The 21,696-nt window shown below is 43.9% G+C and overlaps 1 protein-coding gene across 1 annotated transcript in view; it reads left to right on the top strand.

Annotated features, from left to right (window-relative positions):
* LOC124625327 (dehydrogenase/reductase SDR family member 11-like) overlaps nucleotides 1-21,696 on the top strand; it is a 132,039-nt gene that overhangs the window by 27,939 nt on the left and 82,404 nt on the right. The window contains exon 2 of the mRNA XM_047149161.1: nucleotides 16,012-16,174. Coding sequence (XP_047005117.1) covers nucleotides 16,012-16,174 — 163 coding nt within the window. The remainder of the gene's footprint in view (nucleotides 1-16,011; nucleotides 16,175-21,696) is intronic.

Below are 21,696 nucleotides of genomic sequence, written 5' to 3'. Positions count from 1 at the left end.
AGGTCGGTCGAGAACATATTCCTGTTATGTGACGCACATGCCGTCACCAGTGTCGTATAGAATATATCAGATGTGTTTTCCTGTGAAGGAATCGGTTGAGCTATGACCTTGCGATCAAATGTTTTCCGTTCCCATTGGAGAGGCACGTCCTTTCGTCTACTAATCGCACGGTTTTGCGATGCGGTCGCAAAACACAGACACTAAACTTATTACAGTGAACAGAGACGTCAATGAACGAACGGACAGATAATAACTATGCAAAAATAAAGAAAGTAAAATTTTCACTTGTGGGAAGACTTGAGCCAAGGACCTCTGACCTCTTCATCTGCAGCTGCTCACGCTACCACGAGACCACGGCGCTCCCGAACCCACAAACTCCGTGATGTTGCATATGTGACCCATGGACTACTCAGTTTGTACATTTTGCTTATTTTTTCACAGTTCCACACAACTTCTTCCTGTTTTCTCAATTGATCTGTGTTCGGTTTATCAAGGCCTATCCACTGTGCCAAGTTATAACTAAATCTGAGGGGGGTGCGATGGGGAGGTTCCCTTGTGAGCACTATGGAACTTAACATCTGTGGTCATCAGTCCCCTAGAACTTAGAACTACCTAAACCTAACTAACCTAAGGACATCACACACATCCATGCCCGAGGCAGGATTCGAACCTGCGACCGCAGCGGTTACGCGGTTCCAGACTGAAGCGCCTAGAACCGCACGGCCACACCTATAGCTAGGGAATTCATGGTTGGATTGCGCCGAGCAGAAGAGCAGGTTGCGACAGAGTTGCTACATACAGCCGAAGTGTAGTAGGAAAATTTCTGGCTGTTCTTCCATATGGTTGGGGAACAGATAGAAGCCGATGCGCTCAGTTTTCATACAGCGATCTGCGTTCCTATTGCGAAGAAAAATTCAGAGTTTCATTGGTACAACATTCACCAATATCCAGTGGAGAATATTGAGGAAGTGGGTGAAGGTGAGAACGCGGCAAGTATTGCTAGTCTAGTATTACTAGTCTCCAAGGAAAGGCGGACTCATGAGGTATTATCACGGGTAAAGTTGGAAAAGTGCGTACAAGGGTAATTGATGATGTGTTCGGGTGGCTATCTACAGACTTATACATGGATTTGAGAAGTGAGTTTGTTGTAGGGGGAAGTTACAGACAATGGAAACACATTGATTATACTCAGTTTTCACGGCAGAAACTGTATGGTTAACTGCTATGAAGGAGGCTGGTCGGTAGGGCTCAGAAAACATGAGCTTCGGGAGAGTGGCACTATCATTAATGGCACCGCTTGAGAAGTAATCTGGACATACTGTCATCTTCTATGCTTAGTGGCTCAAATGTTATGACATTGTCATGAAGTAGCTTATATTACCCAGAAGGATCTCTGACGCTATTACCTTTTCGAAATTTAACCTATTTAAGTAACACACTCAATACAGAACTTCTACAGTCCTTGGACAAATTAATAGAGTCCAACAAGAGGGAATCTCGATGGAACAAATGTGGCAGCATGTAGACCATCTTCGAGAACAACAGCAACCCAAAATGTTAGTAGTAGGCGTATCTGCTATCAGTTGTGGCGTGTTTGTAGCAGGGTTTTGTGTAGACTATTCCTTGGTAAAATGCGAGTGGGCACGGGGTGTATTAGAGTTAAGGCAGTTTAGTGGAAGCCCAATATTAAAGATTGCGCAGCTGTAGCGGGAAGGCAGAAGTTACGGGATCGATGGACACATTGAGTAGCGGGTGCTGACAATGTTGCGGTTTTTTGAGGTAGGTCTACATATATACTCCGCTAGCCAAAAAGAGGTGTATGGCGGAGGGCACAATACGCGCCAAAGTCATATTTCCCCCCTTCTGTTCCACTCACGGATCGCGCGAGGGAAAAACGACTGTCTGAACGCCTCAGTACGAACTCCAATTTCCCTTATCTTTGAATGATGATCATTACGCAATTTGAAAGTTGGTGGTAATAATACACGGTCTACATCCTCCGTGAAGACTGGATTTAGGAATTTAGTGAGCAGCCCCTTCTGTTTAGCGCGCCGTCTATCTGCAAGTGTGTCCCACTTCAAACTTTCTATGAGATTTGTAACGCTCTCGCGATGACTAAACGTACCAGTCACGAATCTTGCCGCTCTTCTTTGGACCTTCTCAATCACTTGAACGAGACCCAACTGCTAAGGGTCCCATACAGACGAACAATACTATCAGACTGGACGAACTAACGTATTGTTAGCTACTTCCTTTGTTGAAGGACTGCATCGCTTCAGGATTCTACCAATAAATCGCAATCTAGAGTTCGCCTTACTCGTTACTTGTGTAATCTGATCATTCCATTTGAGATTATTTCGAATAGTCACACCCAGATACTTGACTGATGTTACCGCTTCCAAAGACTGATCATTTATTTTGTACTCATACATTAATGTTGATTTTAGCCTTGTTATACGCAGCAGGTTACACTTACTAATATTGAGAGATAACTGCCAGTCATTACACCACGCATTTATTTTCTGCAAATCCTCATTGACTTGCTCACAACTTTCGTGTGATACTACTTTCCTGTAGACTACAGCATCATCGGCAAACAGTCTAACGCCGCTGTCAATACCATCAACCAGATCGTTTATGTAAATCGTAAGAAGCAGAGGACCTATTACGCAGCCATGGGGCACACCTGAAGTTACTGTTGTTTCTGTTGAAGTTACCCAGTTCAGGACGACATACTGCTCCTTGTGTGTTACAGAACTTTCTATCCAACCGCATATGTCATTGGATAGACCGTAAGCACCCCCATTTTGTAGCAAGTGACAGTGCGGAACTGAGTCGAACGCCTTTCGAAAGTCTAGAAATATGGCCTCAACCTGGGACCCGGTATTTTGAGCCTGTTGTATATCGTGCACAAAGAGGGCCAGCTGTGTCTCGCATGACTCTGTTTCCTAAAACCGTGCTGGTTTCTGCAGATGAGCTTCTCAGAGTCTAGAAAGGTCATTACGTCTGAACACAAAATATGTTCCATGATTCTACAACAAATCGATCTCAGTGAAATTGGCCGGTAATTACGTGCGTCCGATTTTCTACCCTTTTTATAGATTGCTATGATCTGGGCCTTCTTCCAGTACCGTGGAACTGTCCGCCGTTCCAATGACCTCTGATCTGGCGCAACACAAAGCAGTGAAGTTCTATGAAAAACCCTCACATGGCAGTTACAGCAGCTCCTGCCAGTGTGTGTGTGTGTGTGTGTGTGTGTGTGGAGGCCGAAATAGGCTAGAAAAACTGATATTATAATTATTAAGGAAAACTCCACTCATCCGCTCCAGAGGGATTACATCAAATGGGCCAGAGAGGTTCAAGGCAAGCAGCTGTATCGATATTGTGTCTACATCTGGAACCGGAGAGAGCAACGATTGTCAAAATATGACCACAATCAGATGATGGATTTCGGTTGGAATCAGCCAGCTGAATCACTCGCCAAGTTCTGCTGTATGGATAAGACACAGCCGTGGCGACGCACCGCAGCGGGGCAGCCAGCCTCCGCTCTTTGGATGACGTCGTCCGACGGACTGTAAGCTGCCATCCGTAAGGGTGGAGCAGGGACGCGATCCCAAGGCCTCCCGGATCCGAGCCTGTCCTTAATCACAGTCCGATGCGCCCTGGATGGGCAACTGGAGCTGCTGAGACTCTTCTACGGCGACCGCTGCTGGCTGTTGTTATTCGGCGCTGTACGTGGTGAGCACGAGTAGCTCTTGCTGGAGTAGCCAACTGCGCTCCGGAGGGGTGGCGCGGGGATTTCAGCTTGCCTGAAAGACGCCTTCGTCCACGCCGCAGGGACGAGGACAGACAGGCGTTACGTCACGGGACAGAGCGGCCGGTTGCCGTAGCAGCAGATTCCGGCGATGACGTTCGCGTTGACACACTTCCACACGCTATGTCGCCGTCGTCTGGATCAGAAGAGGCACTGTGTATTCTTCGACGGAAAAAAAGTCGATGCCATTTCGTCTGTGCAGCACTGGACGCTCTGGCGGGAGTCCCCCCTCTCTCCCAAACCAAAACTCTGAGTCATCCTGGCGCGCTACTACCCCTGCGGCCGGGGAGCCCTAACAGCTTATTGAAATACCATTCTCCATGCAGAGGAAAAAAAAAGAAAAAAAACATTCGCCGCGCATTGAAGGGTTCATCATTCGCTTCAAGCGAGAACTGGTTCACGGTGTTTAAAGAGATGTAATTTCGCTTTTAAAATTAAAATATGAATGGAGATGACACAGTTTGTTGAGCAATCAACAAGGTATGAAAGTGAAGTTTTCTAATGTTTTATCAGAAATATGTGTGCGCCTTACGTTTCAAATTTTAAAATAAATAAAAAGTAGCAATTTCGGTAAAAAATAAACCTTATGTAGTTTTATATATTACTTTTTGCTTCCCTTTGTCCAGAAGTCGGTATGTTATTGATACTGCAATACCATTTTTAGCTTACTTTTGCCCTGGTCAAAACTCGCATTACAATGAACTCTCAATTATTCGAGATTTTTATAGGTTTCTTTAACTTCATTTAGGTTAGAGCACAGCCCTTACTCGTTATTACCTGTTGTGACTTGGCAAGACAGCCAAGCCACTATGAGATAGCCGAAAGGCACACGTTTAAGCTCACGTAGGCTGGCGTGAGATCTGGAACAGTTAAAGGAGTTGAGTCTAGTAAAAAAGTACGTAGCTTCTGGAATACTTAACTTTAATCCATAATTGGTAAACATCGGTCTGACGGTACATGCATCACAAGATAAATAGCAAATGATAATGGCGCCTTGCTAGGTCGTAGCAAATGACGTAGCTGAAGGCTATGCTAAATATCGTCTCGGCAAATGAGAGCGTAATTTGTCAGTGAACCATCGCTAGCAAAGTCGACTGTACAACTGGGGCGAGTGCTAGGACGTCTCTCTAGACCTGCCGTGTGGCGGCGCTCGGTCTGCAATCACTGATAGTGGCGACACGCGGGTCCGGCGTATATTAACGGACCGCGGCCGATTTAAAGGCTACCACCTAGCAAGTGTGGTGTCTGGCGGTGACACCACATTACCGATTTCGTTCGAAACTTTTTGTACATGCAGGTCTTGATCATAAATGAAAGGGACGGAAGTGGGAACTTCAGATGGCCAAATGTTCAGAAAAAATACAGCATTTTTGCGTGGTTCGGTCAGGGTATGAGACATTTACATTAACCTAGTCTCCGGACTGCATGGCTCAGTATTTATGCGGGGAACTTTCAACGGCTTACTGAGTTCATGCCATGTCGACATCTATAAGGCGAACAGAAGAAGATCCGACACATTATTAGTTGATATCCCGTGAAGTTTAAAACCTCAGTGAATTCGTGGTGCAGTTGGTGATTTGTACATGCTGGAGTAACATTCAACATAAAAATAGTAGAAGCAGTAATTTCCTCGGAATCTTACACACGTTGTAAGCGCAGCATCTTTTGTTTTCTAAATTACAACGTTTTTTATAGTTTCTGTAAAAAAACGAAAGTGGTTTACATTCGTAAAAGCTTGTGTCTCATCGCACATTTTGGTAGTAAACCGCCCATATCGCATCATTTCGTCATATATGAGCGCGGATAGCGGTTGATATACATTAGATGTGTTTTAGAAGCCGGCCGCTGTGGCCGTGCGGTTCTAGGCGCTTCAGTCCGGAACCGCGCTGCTGCTACGGTCGCAAGTTCGAATCCTGCCTCGGGCATGGATGTGTGTGATGTCCTTAGGTTATTTAGGTTTCAGTACTTCTAAGTCTATGGGATTGATGACCTTGGATTTTAAGTCCCATAGTGCTTAGAGCCATTTGAACTATTTTCTTGTATTTTAGAACGGCCTTCTCGGTAGGTTATTTCACCTTGTCTCTCGACAAGATAAATGCGGTTTTGATCAAATTCCTCAGCTGGAGATAAGAGTGGATGTTGCAGAGTTGCAATAGCGAAGTGTATCTGGGGGAGGTTGGTTGGGGGGAATCGCTTTAACTGCGAGATGGGAATCCTTCTTTTCCTTGAAATATGTCGTCATGTGTTTATGTTTTCGTTTCTCCTGCCAACGAGTCAAATATTTATTTTTCATTATTTATTGAGATTTTCCTACATACAAAGGCATACAACACACAAAGCTACACAACATAACAAATACCCGGAAATTATTACATCTGTTATATAAGATCTTAATTTATGTCCACAGGATGTCCCTCCTGGTGTTACGATCTTGTATATATTCCCATTGTTAACTGTACATTTTGGAGCCATATGGTCATAGAGGGTCCTTTTCTCTTCCTTCCCTCTGGTTCCCATTCCGGTATCCTGGCTTCCTTCTTTCTTCTTACATGCTCCTACCACTGCAACTTACTTCTGTCTATCGCTTCAGGTATTCTTTCTTCTACTTCCACTCTCTTTATTATTTCGTCGTTTCTTATTTTCTGTTTTCTGGAAATTTTTGCTGATTCTCGGGAAGTTCATTTCTACTGCTAGCAGTTCTGTTACGTGTTTCGGATTAGTAGTAAATGTATATACGTAACTAGGTTCTCTATCATCGATTTATATTCGGTTTATTATATTTCTGATGCATAAGATTCAGTTGAGTATCCAAGTGACCTTCCACTGCTAATTCCTTTATTAATTTCTACTTCTGATTTTCCCTCCATCTCTAAAATGGATCTCAAATAACAGAAATTATTGACCTTCTTCATTCTCTTTCCCTCTATGTACAAGTCATCTGCATCATTAGTGAGGTATTCTGTTTTCTGATGAGTAATCTTCAATTCCCAGTTTCGTATTCCATTACTAACTGATTACACATATAATTTGCATCCTCTCCGTCTTGCGCTGTAACTACTTGATCATCAGCCAATAGTACGTGACGTAAATACGCTTCATCTTTAATATCTAGCCCCACCCCATTGCTTTTACGAGACCTTCTCATATGATTTATGTCTATGTAGATTTTAAGTAATGTTTTGAAATGGGGCAGCCTTGTAACACACCCTTGCTTGTTCTAAACTTCTGTGAAAGTATATTACCAAAATTTCATTTGACATATGTTATCTTCGTATTTTTGTTGTATTATTTTAATTAATGGGCCTCTTATATTCGCCATAAGTAATGTTCTCCAAAGTAGTTTTCGCAGGACAGTAACATATGCTTTTTCTAAATCTATGAAAATTAATATAATGTTTCTTGATTTTTCACTATGTTTCTCTAAGATCTGTCGTAATGTGAAATATGGTCTTCGCATGTCTACCAGCTGTGAAGTTACATTTTTCTTACTGGATTTTAAAATTTATTTGTAGCATATATTTTATTATTTCCCCAAAAATTCTCAGTAATGTGTTTATAACACAAATTCATCAATAGTTCGAGCAGCTATAGAAATCCACTTTCTTAAATACGGTACTAACATATCCTAGCTTTATTTCCTTGGGTAGTGAAAATCCATGTGACATTTTGTTGAATAACCGCTTTATTAGTTTCACGATTTAGTCAGTTGACAGAAGTAAACATTTTTCCTGCATACACCACTTCAAATAAAACATATTCAGTGTTATCTCTGTTTATCTGCAGTGTAACAAACGTAAAAATTGAAAACAAAAATATTTTTTCGGATAGGGACTCGATCCCACGACCGTCGGATTATCGTTCCGTATTCTTTCCGGTGCAGGATTTTATGCACGAACTGATCTCTCGATTATGTCCCATAAATGTTTGACGGAATTCATGTTGGGCTATCCGGGTGGCCAAATGATTCCCTCGAATAGTCCAGAATGTACTCCAAACGAATGGCCAACAGTTGTGGCCACATGACATGGTACATTGTCATCCATAAAAAATTGAGAACATGACGTCCATGAATGGCTGCAGATGGTCTCCAGGTAACCGAACCATTTTCAGTCAATGATTGGTTCAGATGAACCAGAGCACCCGGTGCATTTCATGTAAATGCATCCAATACCATTATGGAGCCACCACCAGCTCGCACAGTGCCTTGTTGACATCTTGGTCCATGACTTCGTAGGGTCGCGCCACACACTAACCCCACCGTTAGCTCTTAGCAACCGATATCGAGACTCATATGATCAGGCCACAGTTTCCAGTCGTCTACGGCCAACTGACACAGTCAAGAGCCCAGGAGAGGTGCTGCAGGCGATGTCATGCTGTTAGGCCTTGACGTTGGTCATCTGCTGCCGTAGTCCATTAACGCCACATTTCACCGAATTATTTTAACGGATAAGTTCGTCGTACGAGCCACATTGATTTTTGCGGTTATTTCACGCTAAGACGCTTATCTGTTAGCACAGACAACTCTATTCGAATGCCGCTGCTCTCAGTCGTTAAGTGAAGGTCGTCGGCCATTCCGATGTCTGCGGTGAGAGGTAATGTCAGAAATTGGGCATTCTCAGCACACTCTTGACTCTGTGGATCTCGAAATATTCAGAACCCCAACTATTTCTGAAATGGAATGCCCCATGCGTCTAGCTCCAATTACGACTGCGAGTTCAGTGTCTGTTAGTTCCCATCGTGCGGTCATAATCATCTCAAAGACCTTTTCACATGAATCATCTGAGTACAAACAGTAGCCCCGCCATTGCACTGCCCTTTTATACGTTGTGTACATGATACTACCGCTATCTGTATAAGTGTATACCACTATCACATGACTTGTCACTTCACTGTATAAGGCAGGTTAGGAGGCAAGTAATCACTCGTTCTGTGACGCTTGAAGTGCTCAATGTTTCTGCATAGCGTTATGCACAGAACGACCCAGCTTTTATTGTGGGCTGTCTAACTTTCGCTATCGATATGCACACATCACAAAAAGCTTTGCATCACCCTAGTTCCCACAACTCCTGAATATAGACGTTGGCTGTGGACATTGTGTCACAGTCCATTTGGCTGTTCAGAGATGTCACTAAACCCGCCCAAAGATGAAACAACCATGCTTGAGCAGCGCCTAGTAGTCGGAGGAGTCCGACAGCTGATCAGTACCAGTCATTCCACCAGGAAGGAGGTACACGGCTCTTGTTGTCTGTAGTTCAACGATGCCCAGACGGTCAGTACCGCGGTTCGATCGCGTCTCCATTGTTACTTTGTGCCAGCAAGGGGTCTCGTCAAGGGAAGTGTCGTTCAGACGTCTCGGAGCGAACCAAAATGATGTTTTTCGGACATGGAGGAGAAACAGGGAGACAGTAACTGTCGATGAAATGCCTCGCTCAGGCCAACCAAGGGCTACTACTGCAATGGGTGACCGCTACCTACGGATTATGGCTCGGAGGAATCCTGACAGCAACGCCAACATGTTGAATAATGCTTTTCGTACAGCCACAGGACGTCGTGTTACGTCTCGAACTGTGTGCAATAGGCTGTATGATGCGCAAATTCACTCCCGACGTCCATGGCGAGGTCCATTTTTGCAACCACGACACCATGCAGCGCGGTACAGATTGGCCCAACAACAGGCCGTACGGACCGCTCAGGATTCGCATCACGTTCTCCTCACCGATGAGTGTTGCATATGTCAACGAGACAATCGTCGGCGACCTACGCCGGTAGTGGTTATGGAAGGCGCCGTAACGGCTGTAAGATACGTGAATGCCATCCTCCGACCGATAGTGCAATCATATCGGCAGGATATTGGGGAGGCATTCGTCTTCATGGACGACAATTCGCGCCCCCATCGTACGCATCTTGTGAATAACTTCCTTCAGGATAACGACACCGCTCGACTAGAGTGGCCAGCATGTTCTGCAGATATGAACCCTATCGAACATGCCTGGGGTGGATTGAAAAGGCCTGTTTATGGACGATGTGACCCACCAACCACTGTAAGGGATCTGCGCCGAATCACTGTAACCAGTAATGCTCGGATACAGCAATAGTAGTGCACTGCTTGACACAGTCACGTTGTTTAAATGTTTGTGCCTAACGTTGCGAAGCGATATGAAATGGAACGAGCATCCGAGGATGTGTTAGGAATGGCGAATGTCCACTTTGGTTTAATCGAATAATTTTTGGAAGGTGTAGTTCATCTAGACTGCATAGAGGACGCTACAGGCACCTCACTGCTCAAGTGTCTGGGATCCGCAGCAGGATGGATTGAAGGAGCACATCGAAGTAATTCAGAGACGAGTTGCTGGATTTCTTATCGGTAGGTTCGATCAGCATGTAAGAGTTTTGGATATACCTCGGGAGATCAGGTGGGCGTCCCTGGAGGTAAGAACACTACTGACAAAGTTTAGGGAACCGGCGTTTGAGTCTAACTACAGAACGATCCTACTGTCGCAAACATAAATTTCGCGTAGGGACCACGAAGATAAGATACGAGAAATTAGAGCTCATATGGAGGCATGTAGAGAGTCGTTTTTCTCTCGTTCTATCTGCGACTGAAACAGGAAACGAAACGACTAATTGTGGTACAAAGTACCCTCCGTCACGCACCGTACGGTGACTTGCGGAGTATCTATATTGATGAAGGTGTAGATGTAGATGAATACAAGTTTGTAAAGGTGCTGTATCCACTGACACTTATCATTTTCCTATTTGTACTGTAATTCTGCGATCTTCTGAATCTCCGCTAGTACGTACCATTAAGGCCGTGACCAGAGTGGGCGGCCAGCTTTGAGCGCTGTTCCCCCCGCAGCGTGCAACAGAAACCCATTTGACGATAGGGAAGTGTGCTGTTGGCAAGCGCGTCGGGAGGCTCGCACAGCTGGCGATAGCTGCTTACAGCGGGGCGTGAGCGTGCAACAGAAAGCAGTTTGTGATCCTCGAGCGTGCGGTGAGCGGTGAGCCACGTCTTTTGAAGAGATTATCACAGCCTTATACCAAGCGCAATAAATTTGGCAATCTAGTCAGTCACAATACAAAACCAGATCGACTAGAGGGAGGATATAGTGAGAAATAGCAATGAGCTATTATTGACGGCAAGTAAATATTATTATTGTGTCATTCTGTTCTGACAAAATTAATTCGGAAACATGTCTCGCAAATTTCTTTCCACTACTGATATTAGACGCAATTGTTTAAATTGCGTAATGCTGTTTTGTTTAAAATAAAATTTCATAAAGCAAATAGTTATTGAATTGACTTTTACTTACATCAAGGTAGCCCGCCCGACTAGCCGCGTGGTCTAGAGAGCGGGAAGGCGTGACAGTCCCCGGCACAAATCCGTCCGGCGGAATAGTGTCGAGGTCCGGAATGCCGACCAGCCTGTGGATGGTTTTTAAGTCGCTTTTGCATCTGCCTCGGCGAATTCGGGCAGGTTCTTCTTATTCCTCCTCAGTTACAATATGTCGGCGATTGATGCGCAAACATTGCCTCCACGTACGCGTACACCATAATTACTCTAGCACGCAGACATCTGGGGTTACACTCGTCTGGTATGAGACGTTCCCGGGGTGCACCGGGGGCCGAATCGCACGATAACCCTGGTTCGGTGTGGGGCGGCGGTGGGGTGAGTGGACTGCAGTCGCGTGTTGTGGGGTTGTGCGCGTTTCGAGGGCTACGGCGGGGACGGAGCCTCTCCGTCGTTTCTAGGTCCCCTGTTTAAGATAACTATTTTTCCTTTGGCGACGTAGTTGAATGCAAATTGCTGCAAAACACGCTCAAGCGTTCACGGATCTTTTGCGAAGTATGATCAAATGTAGACACAAACATTCTCGTGCGTTAATGGAACTTATCAAGATCTAATCGTAAATTCTCACACAATGTATTAAACTTTCCAGACACTGGAAGACTTGGAGCTTTCCTTAGAATGAATAAATCGACTTTTAGAAACGTATGTCCCTCCAGTATCAAATAGATTGGTTCAAATGGCTCTGAGCACTATGGGACTTAACTTCTGAGGTCATCAGTCCCGTAGAACGTAGAACTACTTAACCTAACTGACCTAAAGACATCACACACACCCATGCCCGAGGCAGGATTCGAACCTGCGACCGTAGCGGTCGCGCGGTTGCAGACTGTAGCGCCTAGAACCGCTCCGCCACCCCGGCCGGCTATCAAATACAATAGCAATGCAGCCGACTCTGTTGTTTGTCTGCATGTATAAGAGCTACAGCACAACCTTACGATTTTAAAGAAATAATTTGCTAAAAAGCACTTGCACCTTCACTGTGTAACCTGTTAATATACTATCGTTCCATTAACACCTATAATCATTAAGTTTCATCAGTCTCTGCTTTAGCTTTAGTTTGTTGTCAGTGACGACACTTCTGAAGAAAGAAGTTTAAAAGTCAGATGAATATAAATCTCCAATTCTGTTAAAATTCTAGGGTAATCGTGTAGCCCAGTGTGCCGTTAACAATCAACAGCTGGGAATGAAACTCACCAAATCATTTTATGTGTACACTTCATTTATCTTTGACATACGAAAAAGTACAGTAACAGGGTACCATGTTTCCATTTCTATTCCTGTACAGACTAACAGAGTGAATCTTCTTACTAGAAATATCCTTTAATTCATCAGTGATATTGACGTTGCCGAATATCTGCAGGGTTCTGCAAGTAGTCAATGTATTTATAGCTTCAGAGTTATGAAAGTGTTTTATTCGGTCACTTCTACTCTGCACCAAAAATGCAGCGTCGTTCTAGTAGAAAAGAAATGATGCATGCTTTTTTTGTGGATAACAAAGTTATGAAAACATGATAGTCGTTACTTTATAAACCATTTGAGACTACTCACTAGGGTTAAAACAAACATACGTAGTCTATCTTTAACCATTAAAAGACAATTACATATGGTGAAGAAGTTCACTGCTTCACTATGAATGGGGAACAAAACTGTGATACACTATTTGCTGCATTATTTTCATGTTTCTGAGGTGATGAACAGGGACAAAATCCTTCGGTAAGTTTACATTCCAGACGTTCAATGTTAAAAGTACCATGGGTTGCAGGATTCCGCCAAAACTGCAACAGAGTTGGCGATTTATTTTGTCTGAATTGTTAACCATTTATTATTTAAAGAAGCCTCATCTGTCTTGAGCATTGGCTAAATTTCTCTTGTTGACTGGTTTAATTGTGTCTCTATTGGCAAATCACAGTATAAATTCACAAACTCGCCTCGCAATAGCTGTTGTGACAGAATCTTGAAACAGTGTCGTATTAAACAAGCTAAAGGTGAACAGAGAGGTCAATACCTAAGGGAAAACTTCATGGTGTAAATTTGTTGTAATATAAGATAAGAAATTTTACGTTTATTTTTATACTAGGGAATTCGCTTTTCACTAGCTACCAGTGAGTGAATAAAAAAACTGTACCTTTGGCTATACCGCCGTAGATAAGAAAATTCCATATGTTAACCACGTGGCCAAATATTTCCTCATTGTGTGACGCCATTTGCCAAAATCTCGTTTCGGTATCTTGGGCGGTTTAAGAAATATAGAGTATGTTATGAATGTTTCATTCTCGGACGTGTGTGGTCAGAAATGAACGTGCTACATAAACTACATTTTCTCGAGACTGGAGACAGATAGAAACCTCCTGCAAAATCTAAAATAAATTCGCAGCAGCCGGCCGAACTGGCCGTGCGGTTAATGGCGCTGCAGTCTGGAACCGCAAGACCGCTACGGTCGCAGGTTCGAATCCTGCCTCGGGCATGGCTGTTTGTGATGTCCTTAGGTTTAACTAGTTCTAAGTTCTAGGGGACTAATGACCTCAGCAGTTGAGTCCCATAGTGCTCAGAGCCATTTGAACCATTTTGAACCAAATTCGCAGCAACATATAATGTAGTATGTGGCAAACGCAGTATCATAGCGTCACATATTTTTACTGCAAACTTTTTCGAGTTCCACGCAGCTTCTTATTTAATTGCGAATATCACAATAAATAACCATTAACAAGATGATAGACACTTCACCATGAAGATGACATGTAAAGCTATATGAAACGTAAAAATCCAATTTTTTATCGGATCGTTCCTTCACAATAGAGTGACAAAGTATGCAGAGCTAATGGACTGCGCGTGACGTTCTACTCGTAATGACATTGAAGAACTCTGCTACACACCACTGAACCCATGACACTACAGCATCGGATCGTGTTCTCACGTCATCGAACATTCTGCCTGTTCGCTGCGTCGCTGCACTCAGGCTGTGGTCTAAATCAAGATACAGAGAAGTTACGGTATGGAGCTGTTAGTAGGCATTGATTTACATCAATGGCAAACAATGAAAATTTGTACCTGACTGGTATTCGAACCCAGGCCTCCTGCTTACTAGCCAGATGCTGTGACCACTGAACCAGCCAGACACAAAGGTCATCCCTATTGCACGGACTACCCTAACACGCCTAAAAAAAATTGTTCAAATGGTTCTAAGCACTATGGGACTTAACATTTGAGGTCAACAGTCCCCTATACTTAGAACTACTTAAACCTAACCAACTTAAGGACATCTCACACATCCATGCCCGAGGCAGCATTGGAACCTGCAACCGTAGCGGCAGCGCGGTTCCGGACTGAAGCACCTAGAACTGCTCGGCCACAGTGGCCGGCCCTACGTCTCCCGTCAGCAGTCAGAGCAGGAGATTCAGGTTCCAATCCTGGTTCCGTACAAATTACCAACTTCCCCCACTGATGTAAATCAGTGCCCTCTGACAGCTACATCTCGTAATTCCTCTGGATCTTGTTTGATAATGGCTGCAGGACCACAATATCCCTATTTGAAGAGGAGAGTACCAACCATTTCCTATTTTAAAATAATGGCGTTACTAAAATTCGTCTGCGGGCACTAACTTGTGTTACTTTTGCTTTCCGGTACACGCCTGTAAAAGCTAGAGACCGAGCCCTTTCAGACCACAAAAATGGCTGTTGACTAGGCGTTTCAAATCGAACTTGACTATCCATACACTGACATCTCAGTTTCAAAAACGATAACAAACTAGCAACATCAGACTCACCCTATGGGAATCCACGTCATATCGAGCAACTCGGCAAAATACTTGATCGCCCGTCTATAGACCTATTCAACTTTAAGACTCACATAAAACATGTAGTACATAACGCTAGGTAATGACATTCCTTCTTAGAAGAAACGGACAGACGTTTCCATGCATGCTCCGACACCATAGCCATATGTATCAACAATATCTTTATTATAGCGATTATGGACTACTCTTCTGCACACCTACCGAAACTAAATCAACTGACCTTCAAAATACTATTTACGATAGAACTATGTCCACCTAGAAGCATTATCAGACTGGACATCGACTACGAACCAACAGGTATTACCCAATACAAACCACACCTGCACCTGATTGCCAACACGCCAAACAAGAAGAGCATACTAGCGGCAGTTCCAACAGTAAATGCAAAATCGCAATTAATCTGCCTCCATGTCCTTGTCAACAAACAAGAATACCCTAGACTTACACCCTGATATGAGGATTAGAGTAACTTTACAACTAAGTTGAAACATACCGACGCCGGCCGGAGTGGCAGTGCGGTTCTAGGTGCTGCAGTCTGGAACCGAGCGACCGCTACGGTCGCAGGTTCGAATCCTGCCTCGGGCATGGATGTGTGTGATGTCCTTAGGTTAGTTAGGTTTAATTAGTTCCAAGTTCTAGGCGACTCATGACCTCAAAAGTTAAGTCGCATAGTGCTCAGAGCCATTTGAACCAAACATACCGACCCCTAACATCTGCTGCAGTTGCTCGAACCAGCAGACACCAACAATTATAGTAGTGACGAAAGACACAGGTAGGTAGAATAAAATAATTTTGGTTTACAAAATTGCAAAATTCCTCTCAGATGGTATTTTCTTGAGAAGATGTCAGTCTATGCCATACTTGAGCTACACTGAGATAAAGGTTCGAAAACTTCACATAAGCCACCAGTTTCAAAAACTTTAAATCAGCCACCTTTAGCAAAGTTAAAAATAAAATAAAATAAAATAAATAAAAATAAAAATAAATACATTAAATTAAGGCATGTAGTTATACTGGAATTGCTGTATTAAGAACTTCTCTTATTTTTCCAGGAGTTGGAACTGAAAGATGCTTCAGGCCAGCTACACGCCATAGAAGGCGATGTCAGCAGCGAGGAGAGCATTATTTCAGTCTTCAAGTGGATTAAAGAAAACCTGGGAGGCGTCGACATTCTCATTAACAACGCTGGCGTTACGGCAGAAGCACCTCCGTCTTGTAAGCGGCATTTATCATCTACCGAAGAAACTGCCTACGTCTTAATACACATCTCAAAAGAAGTTTTGCATCACCCCGGTTCTCAGAACTCCTGTAGATACACGTTGACTGTGCATATTATACGACAGAGATGTCACTAAATCCGCCCAAAGATGTAAACAACCATGCATGAGCAGCACCTTTTAGACGCAGGGGGCCCGACAGCCGATCAGTTCCAATCGTTCCACCAGGAAAGATGTACACGGCTCGTGTTTTCTGTAGTTCTATCATACCTAGACGGTCAATACCGCGGTTCCATCGCCTCCGCACTGTTACTTTGTGCCAGGAAGGGCTCTCAACAAGGGAAGTGTCCAGGCGTATCGGAGTGAACCAAAGCGATGTTGTTCGGGCATGGAGGAGATACAGAGATACAGGAACAGTCGATAACATGCCTCACTGAGACCGCCCAAGGGCTACTACTGTGGTGGACGACCGCTACCTATGGATTACGGCTCCGAGGAACCCTGACAGCAACGCCACCATGTACAATAATGCTTATCGTGCAGCCACAGGACGTCGTGTTACGACTCAAACTGTGCACAATAGGCTGCATGCTGCGCAACTTCACTACTGACGTCCATTCTGAGGTCTATCTTTGCAACCACGGCACTATGCAGCGCGGTGCAGATGGGCCCAACAACATGCCGAATGGACCACTCAGGATTGGCATCACGTTCTCCTCACCGATGAGTGTCGCGTATGCCTTCAACGAGACAATCGTCGTCGACGTGTTTGGTGGCAACCCGGTCAGGCGGGAAGCCTTACACACATTTTCCAGCATGGAGGAGATACAGAGATACAGGAACAGTCGATAACATGCCTCACTGAGACCGCCCAAGGGCTACTACTGTGGTGGACGACCGCTACCTATGGATTACGGCTCCGAGGAACCCTGACAGCAACGCCACCATGTAGAATAATGCTTATCGTGCAGCCACAGGACGTCGTGTTACGACTCAAACTGTGCACAATAGGCTGCATGCTGCGCAACTTCACTACTGACGTCCTTTCTGAGGTCTATCTTTGCAACCACGGCACTATGCAGCGCGGTGCAGATGGGCCCAACAACATGCCGAATGGACCACTCAGGATTGGCATCACGTTCTCCTCACCGATGAGTGTCGCGTATGCCTTCAACGAGACAATCGTCGTCGACGTGTTTGGTGGCAACCCGGTCAGGCGGGAAGCCTTACACACATTTTCCAGCGAATGCAGCAAGGTGGAATGTCCCTGCTGTTTTGCGGTGGCATTATGTGGGGCCGACGTATGCCGCTGGTGCTCATGGAAGGCGCCGTAACCGCTATACTATACATGAATGTCGTCACTCAACTGTAGTGGCCAGCATGTTCTCTAGACATGGACCCTGCCGAACATGCCTGGGATAGATTGTAACGGGTTGTTTATGGACGACGTGTCCCACCAACCACTCCGAGGCATCTACGCCGAATCGCCGTTGAGGAGCGTGAAAATCTAGACCAACAGTGCCTTGGTGAACTGGTGGACAGCATGCCACTAGGAATAAAGGCATGCATCAAAGCAAGGCGACGGGCTACTGGGTATTAGAGGTACCAGTGTGTACAACAATCTGGACCACCACCTATGAAGGTCTCGCTGTATGGTGGTACAATATGGAATGTGTGGGTTTCATGAGCAATAAAAAGGGCGGAAATGATGTTTATGTTAATCTCTATTCCAATTTTCTTACAGGTTTAGGAACTCTCGGAACTGATATGATGCAAACTTTTTTTGATGTGTGTAGTTTTATTACTGTCTGACATTTGTTATTTATGTGCTGAGCCTTTGACGGTATTGACCTTAGTTACAATTAATATTCTAAAATAAAATTAATACATAGATGTCTGCAGAATGTAACGAATCACAGATTACTAACATGCTTGGTAAATTTACTTTTAAGGTATACTTACGCATTGTTTGAAAAGGATGCAGATGAGAAGTTATCCTCTTTCTGTTTTGGAGTTGTTGTTTCTTTGTCGAGCCGATTTGACAACAATTTGGCAGGTTTCCAGACGAATTTCCTCTGCGGTATCGCTTGGTACTCGTCGGATAGCCTGTTCCACAGCGTTCAAAATCTCGGCAGTTTTCGGGGATGTAGGTATAGACATCGGCGCAAAGCTCTGGCTTGTGTCCAGTACTGCTGCCGCTTCGTCGTCCAGTTGTTGCTCCGTGATACTGATCGCAGTGCGCCTGTGGCGTCTACATCTACGTGATTAGTCTGCAATTCACAATTAAGTGCCCGGCAGAGGGTTCATTGACCGACTTTTAAATTACTGCTCTACCATTCCACTCTCGAACAGCGCGCAGGAAAGATGAACATTTAAATCTTTCCGTGCGAGATCTCATTTCTCTTATTTTATTTTGGTGATCATTTCTCCCTATGCAGGTGGGCGTCAACAAAATATTACCACACTATGAGGAGAATGCTGGCGATCTAAATTTCATGAGAACGTCGTGCAGCAGCGAGCAACGCCTTTGTTTTAATCACAGCCATCCCAATTGCTGTAGCATACCCGTGGAACTCTCTCACTTATTTCGCGATAATATAAAGCAAGCTGCCCTTTTTTGAACTTTTTCGACGTCCTCCGTCAATCCTATATGATGCGGATCACGCACTGCACAGCAATATTCCAGAAGAGGGCGGACAAGCGTAGTGCATGCAGTCTCTTTAGTGAGCCTGTTACAAGTCTTCTGCCAATAAATCGCAATGTTTGGTTTCCTTTCCTCCCAGCATTATCTATGTGATCGTTCCACTTTAGGTTATTCATCATTGTAATCCCTAAGTACACAGGGTGGTCCATTGATCGTGACCGGGCCAAATATCTCACGAAATAAGCGTCAAACGAAAAAACTACAAAGAACGAAACTTCTAGCTTGAAGGGGGAAACCAGATGGCGCTATGGTTGGCCCGCTAGATGGCACTGCCATAGGTCAAACGGATATCAACTGCGTTTTTTAAAATAGGAACCCCCATTTTTATTACATATTCGTGTAGTACGTAAAGAAATATGAATGTTTTAGTTGAACCACTTTCTTCGCTTCGTGATAGATGGCGCTGTAATAGTCACAAACATATGGCTCACAGAGTTAGACGTGCAGTCTGTAACAGGTAGGTTTTTTACAATAAAATACAGAACGTAGGTACGTTTGAACATTTTATTTCACTTGTTCCTGTGTGATACATGTACCTTTGTGACTTATCACTTCTGAGTACGCATGCTGTTACAGCGTGATTACCTGTAAATACCACATTAATGCAATAAATGCTCAAAATTATGCCCGTCAACCTCAATGCATTTGGCAATACGTGTAACGACATTCCTCTCAACAGCGAGTAGCTCGCCTACCGTAATGTTCGCACATGCATTGACAAGGCTCTCACGCATGTTGTCAGGCGTTGTCGGTGGATCACGATAGCAAATATCCTTCAACTTTCCCCACGGAAAGAAATCCGGGGACGTCAGATCCGGTGTACGTGCGGGCCATGGTATGGTGCTTCGACGACCAATTCACGTGCCATGAAATATACTCTTCAAAACCGCTTCAACCGCACGCGAGTTATGTGCCGCACATCCATCATATTGGAAGTATATCGTGTGAAAGCATTGCTAATTACGCACATAAAAATTTTTTTTCGTGATTTTCTTTAGGTTTCCATTCTTTTTCTTTTTTTCATATGGGCATTTATAATTGTGGTTATGTAACATTCTACTGTGGTTTTATGCGAATGAACTTTGCTGGTATTGGTTTTTTGGGTGGTGGAACTGTTGTCTACCACATTCTATCAAGCCGTGAAAGTGAAGACTTCAATTAACTGTGCAACATAAATGACTTTCAGTGACTTTGTCGAAGTTTGAAATGCGAGAACAGAGTGGACATTGTTTACGGTGTGCTTCACACACAAGAACAATTCTATGAACTGTGTATTTGTGGCTAAGACTATATAAATGTAACGAACTGTGTAATTATGGACGATAGCGTCACGAACAGTGCATAAAGTGTAAAAACGAGCGATGTCTACGTGATGTACTTTGAAAGAGAGGACATGTCAACAACGGTCGTATACTGGCGTCTTGTGGTTTGTTAATCACCACGGGGTTAATAACACGGCTGTGCCGGAACTTTATTTGCGTTTCGCCGAAGATTAACCAGCGGAACTGCCTGTATCCTGCTCTCATCACCGTAACCCGGCGACATCGTGCTACCCAACACAACGCTTCGTTTTGCAACAAAAAGTTAAGAGATTTCGCCGAACGCTATCCCCTGACCTAGAAACCTTCTTTCTCTATTAAAAGTATAAGACTTACAGACTCTATTCAAATAAATGCTTTGTTTAGTTTTATGTTTGCTTTCTGCTAACGAAAATAAAATTACAATCAGTGAATTAAAAGTTGCCTGGTAGTCATTGTTGAAACACCAGTAAATATAAACTCTTCCTCTTATTAGAACTAATTCTCCTTGCATGTCAAAATTATTGTAGTTATTTTATGTAGTTTTATGTATTGTTATGAGACTAGATATATGACAGTGACTAATAAGAGTATTTTGTCGCGAAATATGGCGTCGCGCGAAAATTACGGCGACCGCCATAATTGCTTGCGTTCTGACCAATAACGTAAAAGCTGCTATTCCCGTATTGGTGCATTTCCTGACGTAAGCGTGAATTATAAATGTCAACAGTCAAATCACGTAGGGACTGTTTACCCACTAATAAAAGTTTATGATATTGTATTGCTACGAGTCGTAGTACTAAGAGACTCTGGTTGTACTCAAAAGTGGGTAGATGTATGGTGAACCCACCCAGTGTTCATGCAATTGTTAACATTATTGTGCCTCATTCACGAAATTTTGTCACTTTTTCTAATTCCTTTCAGAGATTGTCTTAGATGTCTTTGAAGTTTCAGAGAATATATAAACAATTTTGTCGGTTCAGGTTAGTTTCAGAGCAGTTTCTCATGAATATTAGAGTTTTCAGTTCATAAACGAAGTGGGATCGTGACCAATTGAGAAGTATAACAAAGAGTGTGGTTTTCCAACTAGAATTTAGGATGACTTCACAGTTCAGATTTTGATAATTATTTTTCCTGTGGGCGAGGTCATCACAGTCGCCATTCTGCCGTGCAGTGAAACATCTTGTAGTAACATCGGTAGAACATTACGTGGGAAATCAGCATACATTGCACCATTTACATTGCCATCGTTAAATGGGGGCCAATTATCCTTCCTCCCACAATGCCGCACCCTACATTAACCCGTCAAGGTAGCTGATGTTCCACTTGTCGCAGCCATCGCGGATTTTCCGTTGCCCGATAGTGCATATTACGCCGGTTTACGTTCCCGCTGTTGGTGAATGACGCTTCGTCACTAAATAGAACGCGTGCAAAAAATCTGTTATCGTCCCGTAATTTCTCTTGTGCCCAGTGGCTGAACTGTACACGACGTTTAAAGTCGTCACCATGCAGCTAAAA

Source organism: Schistocerca americana, chromosome 1 (genome assembly GCF_021461395.2).
Source record: "Schistocerca americana isolate TAMUIC-IGC-003095 chromosome 1, iqSchAmer2.1, whole genome shotgun sequence".
Taxonomy (NCBI): domain Eukaryota; kingdom Metazoa; phylum Arthropoda; class Insecta; order Orthoptera; family Acrididae; genus Schistocerca; species Schistocerca americana.
This window is presented reverse-complemented; position numbering and strand designations above follow the sequence as displayed.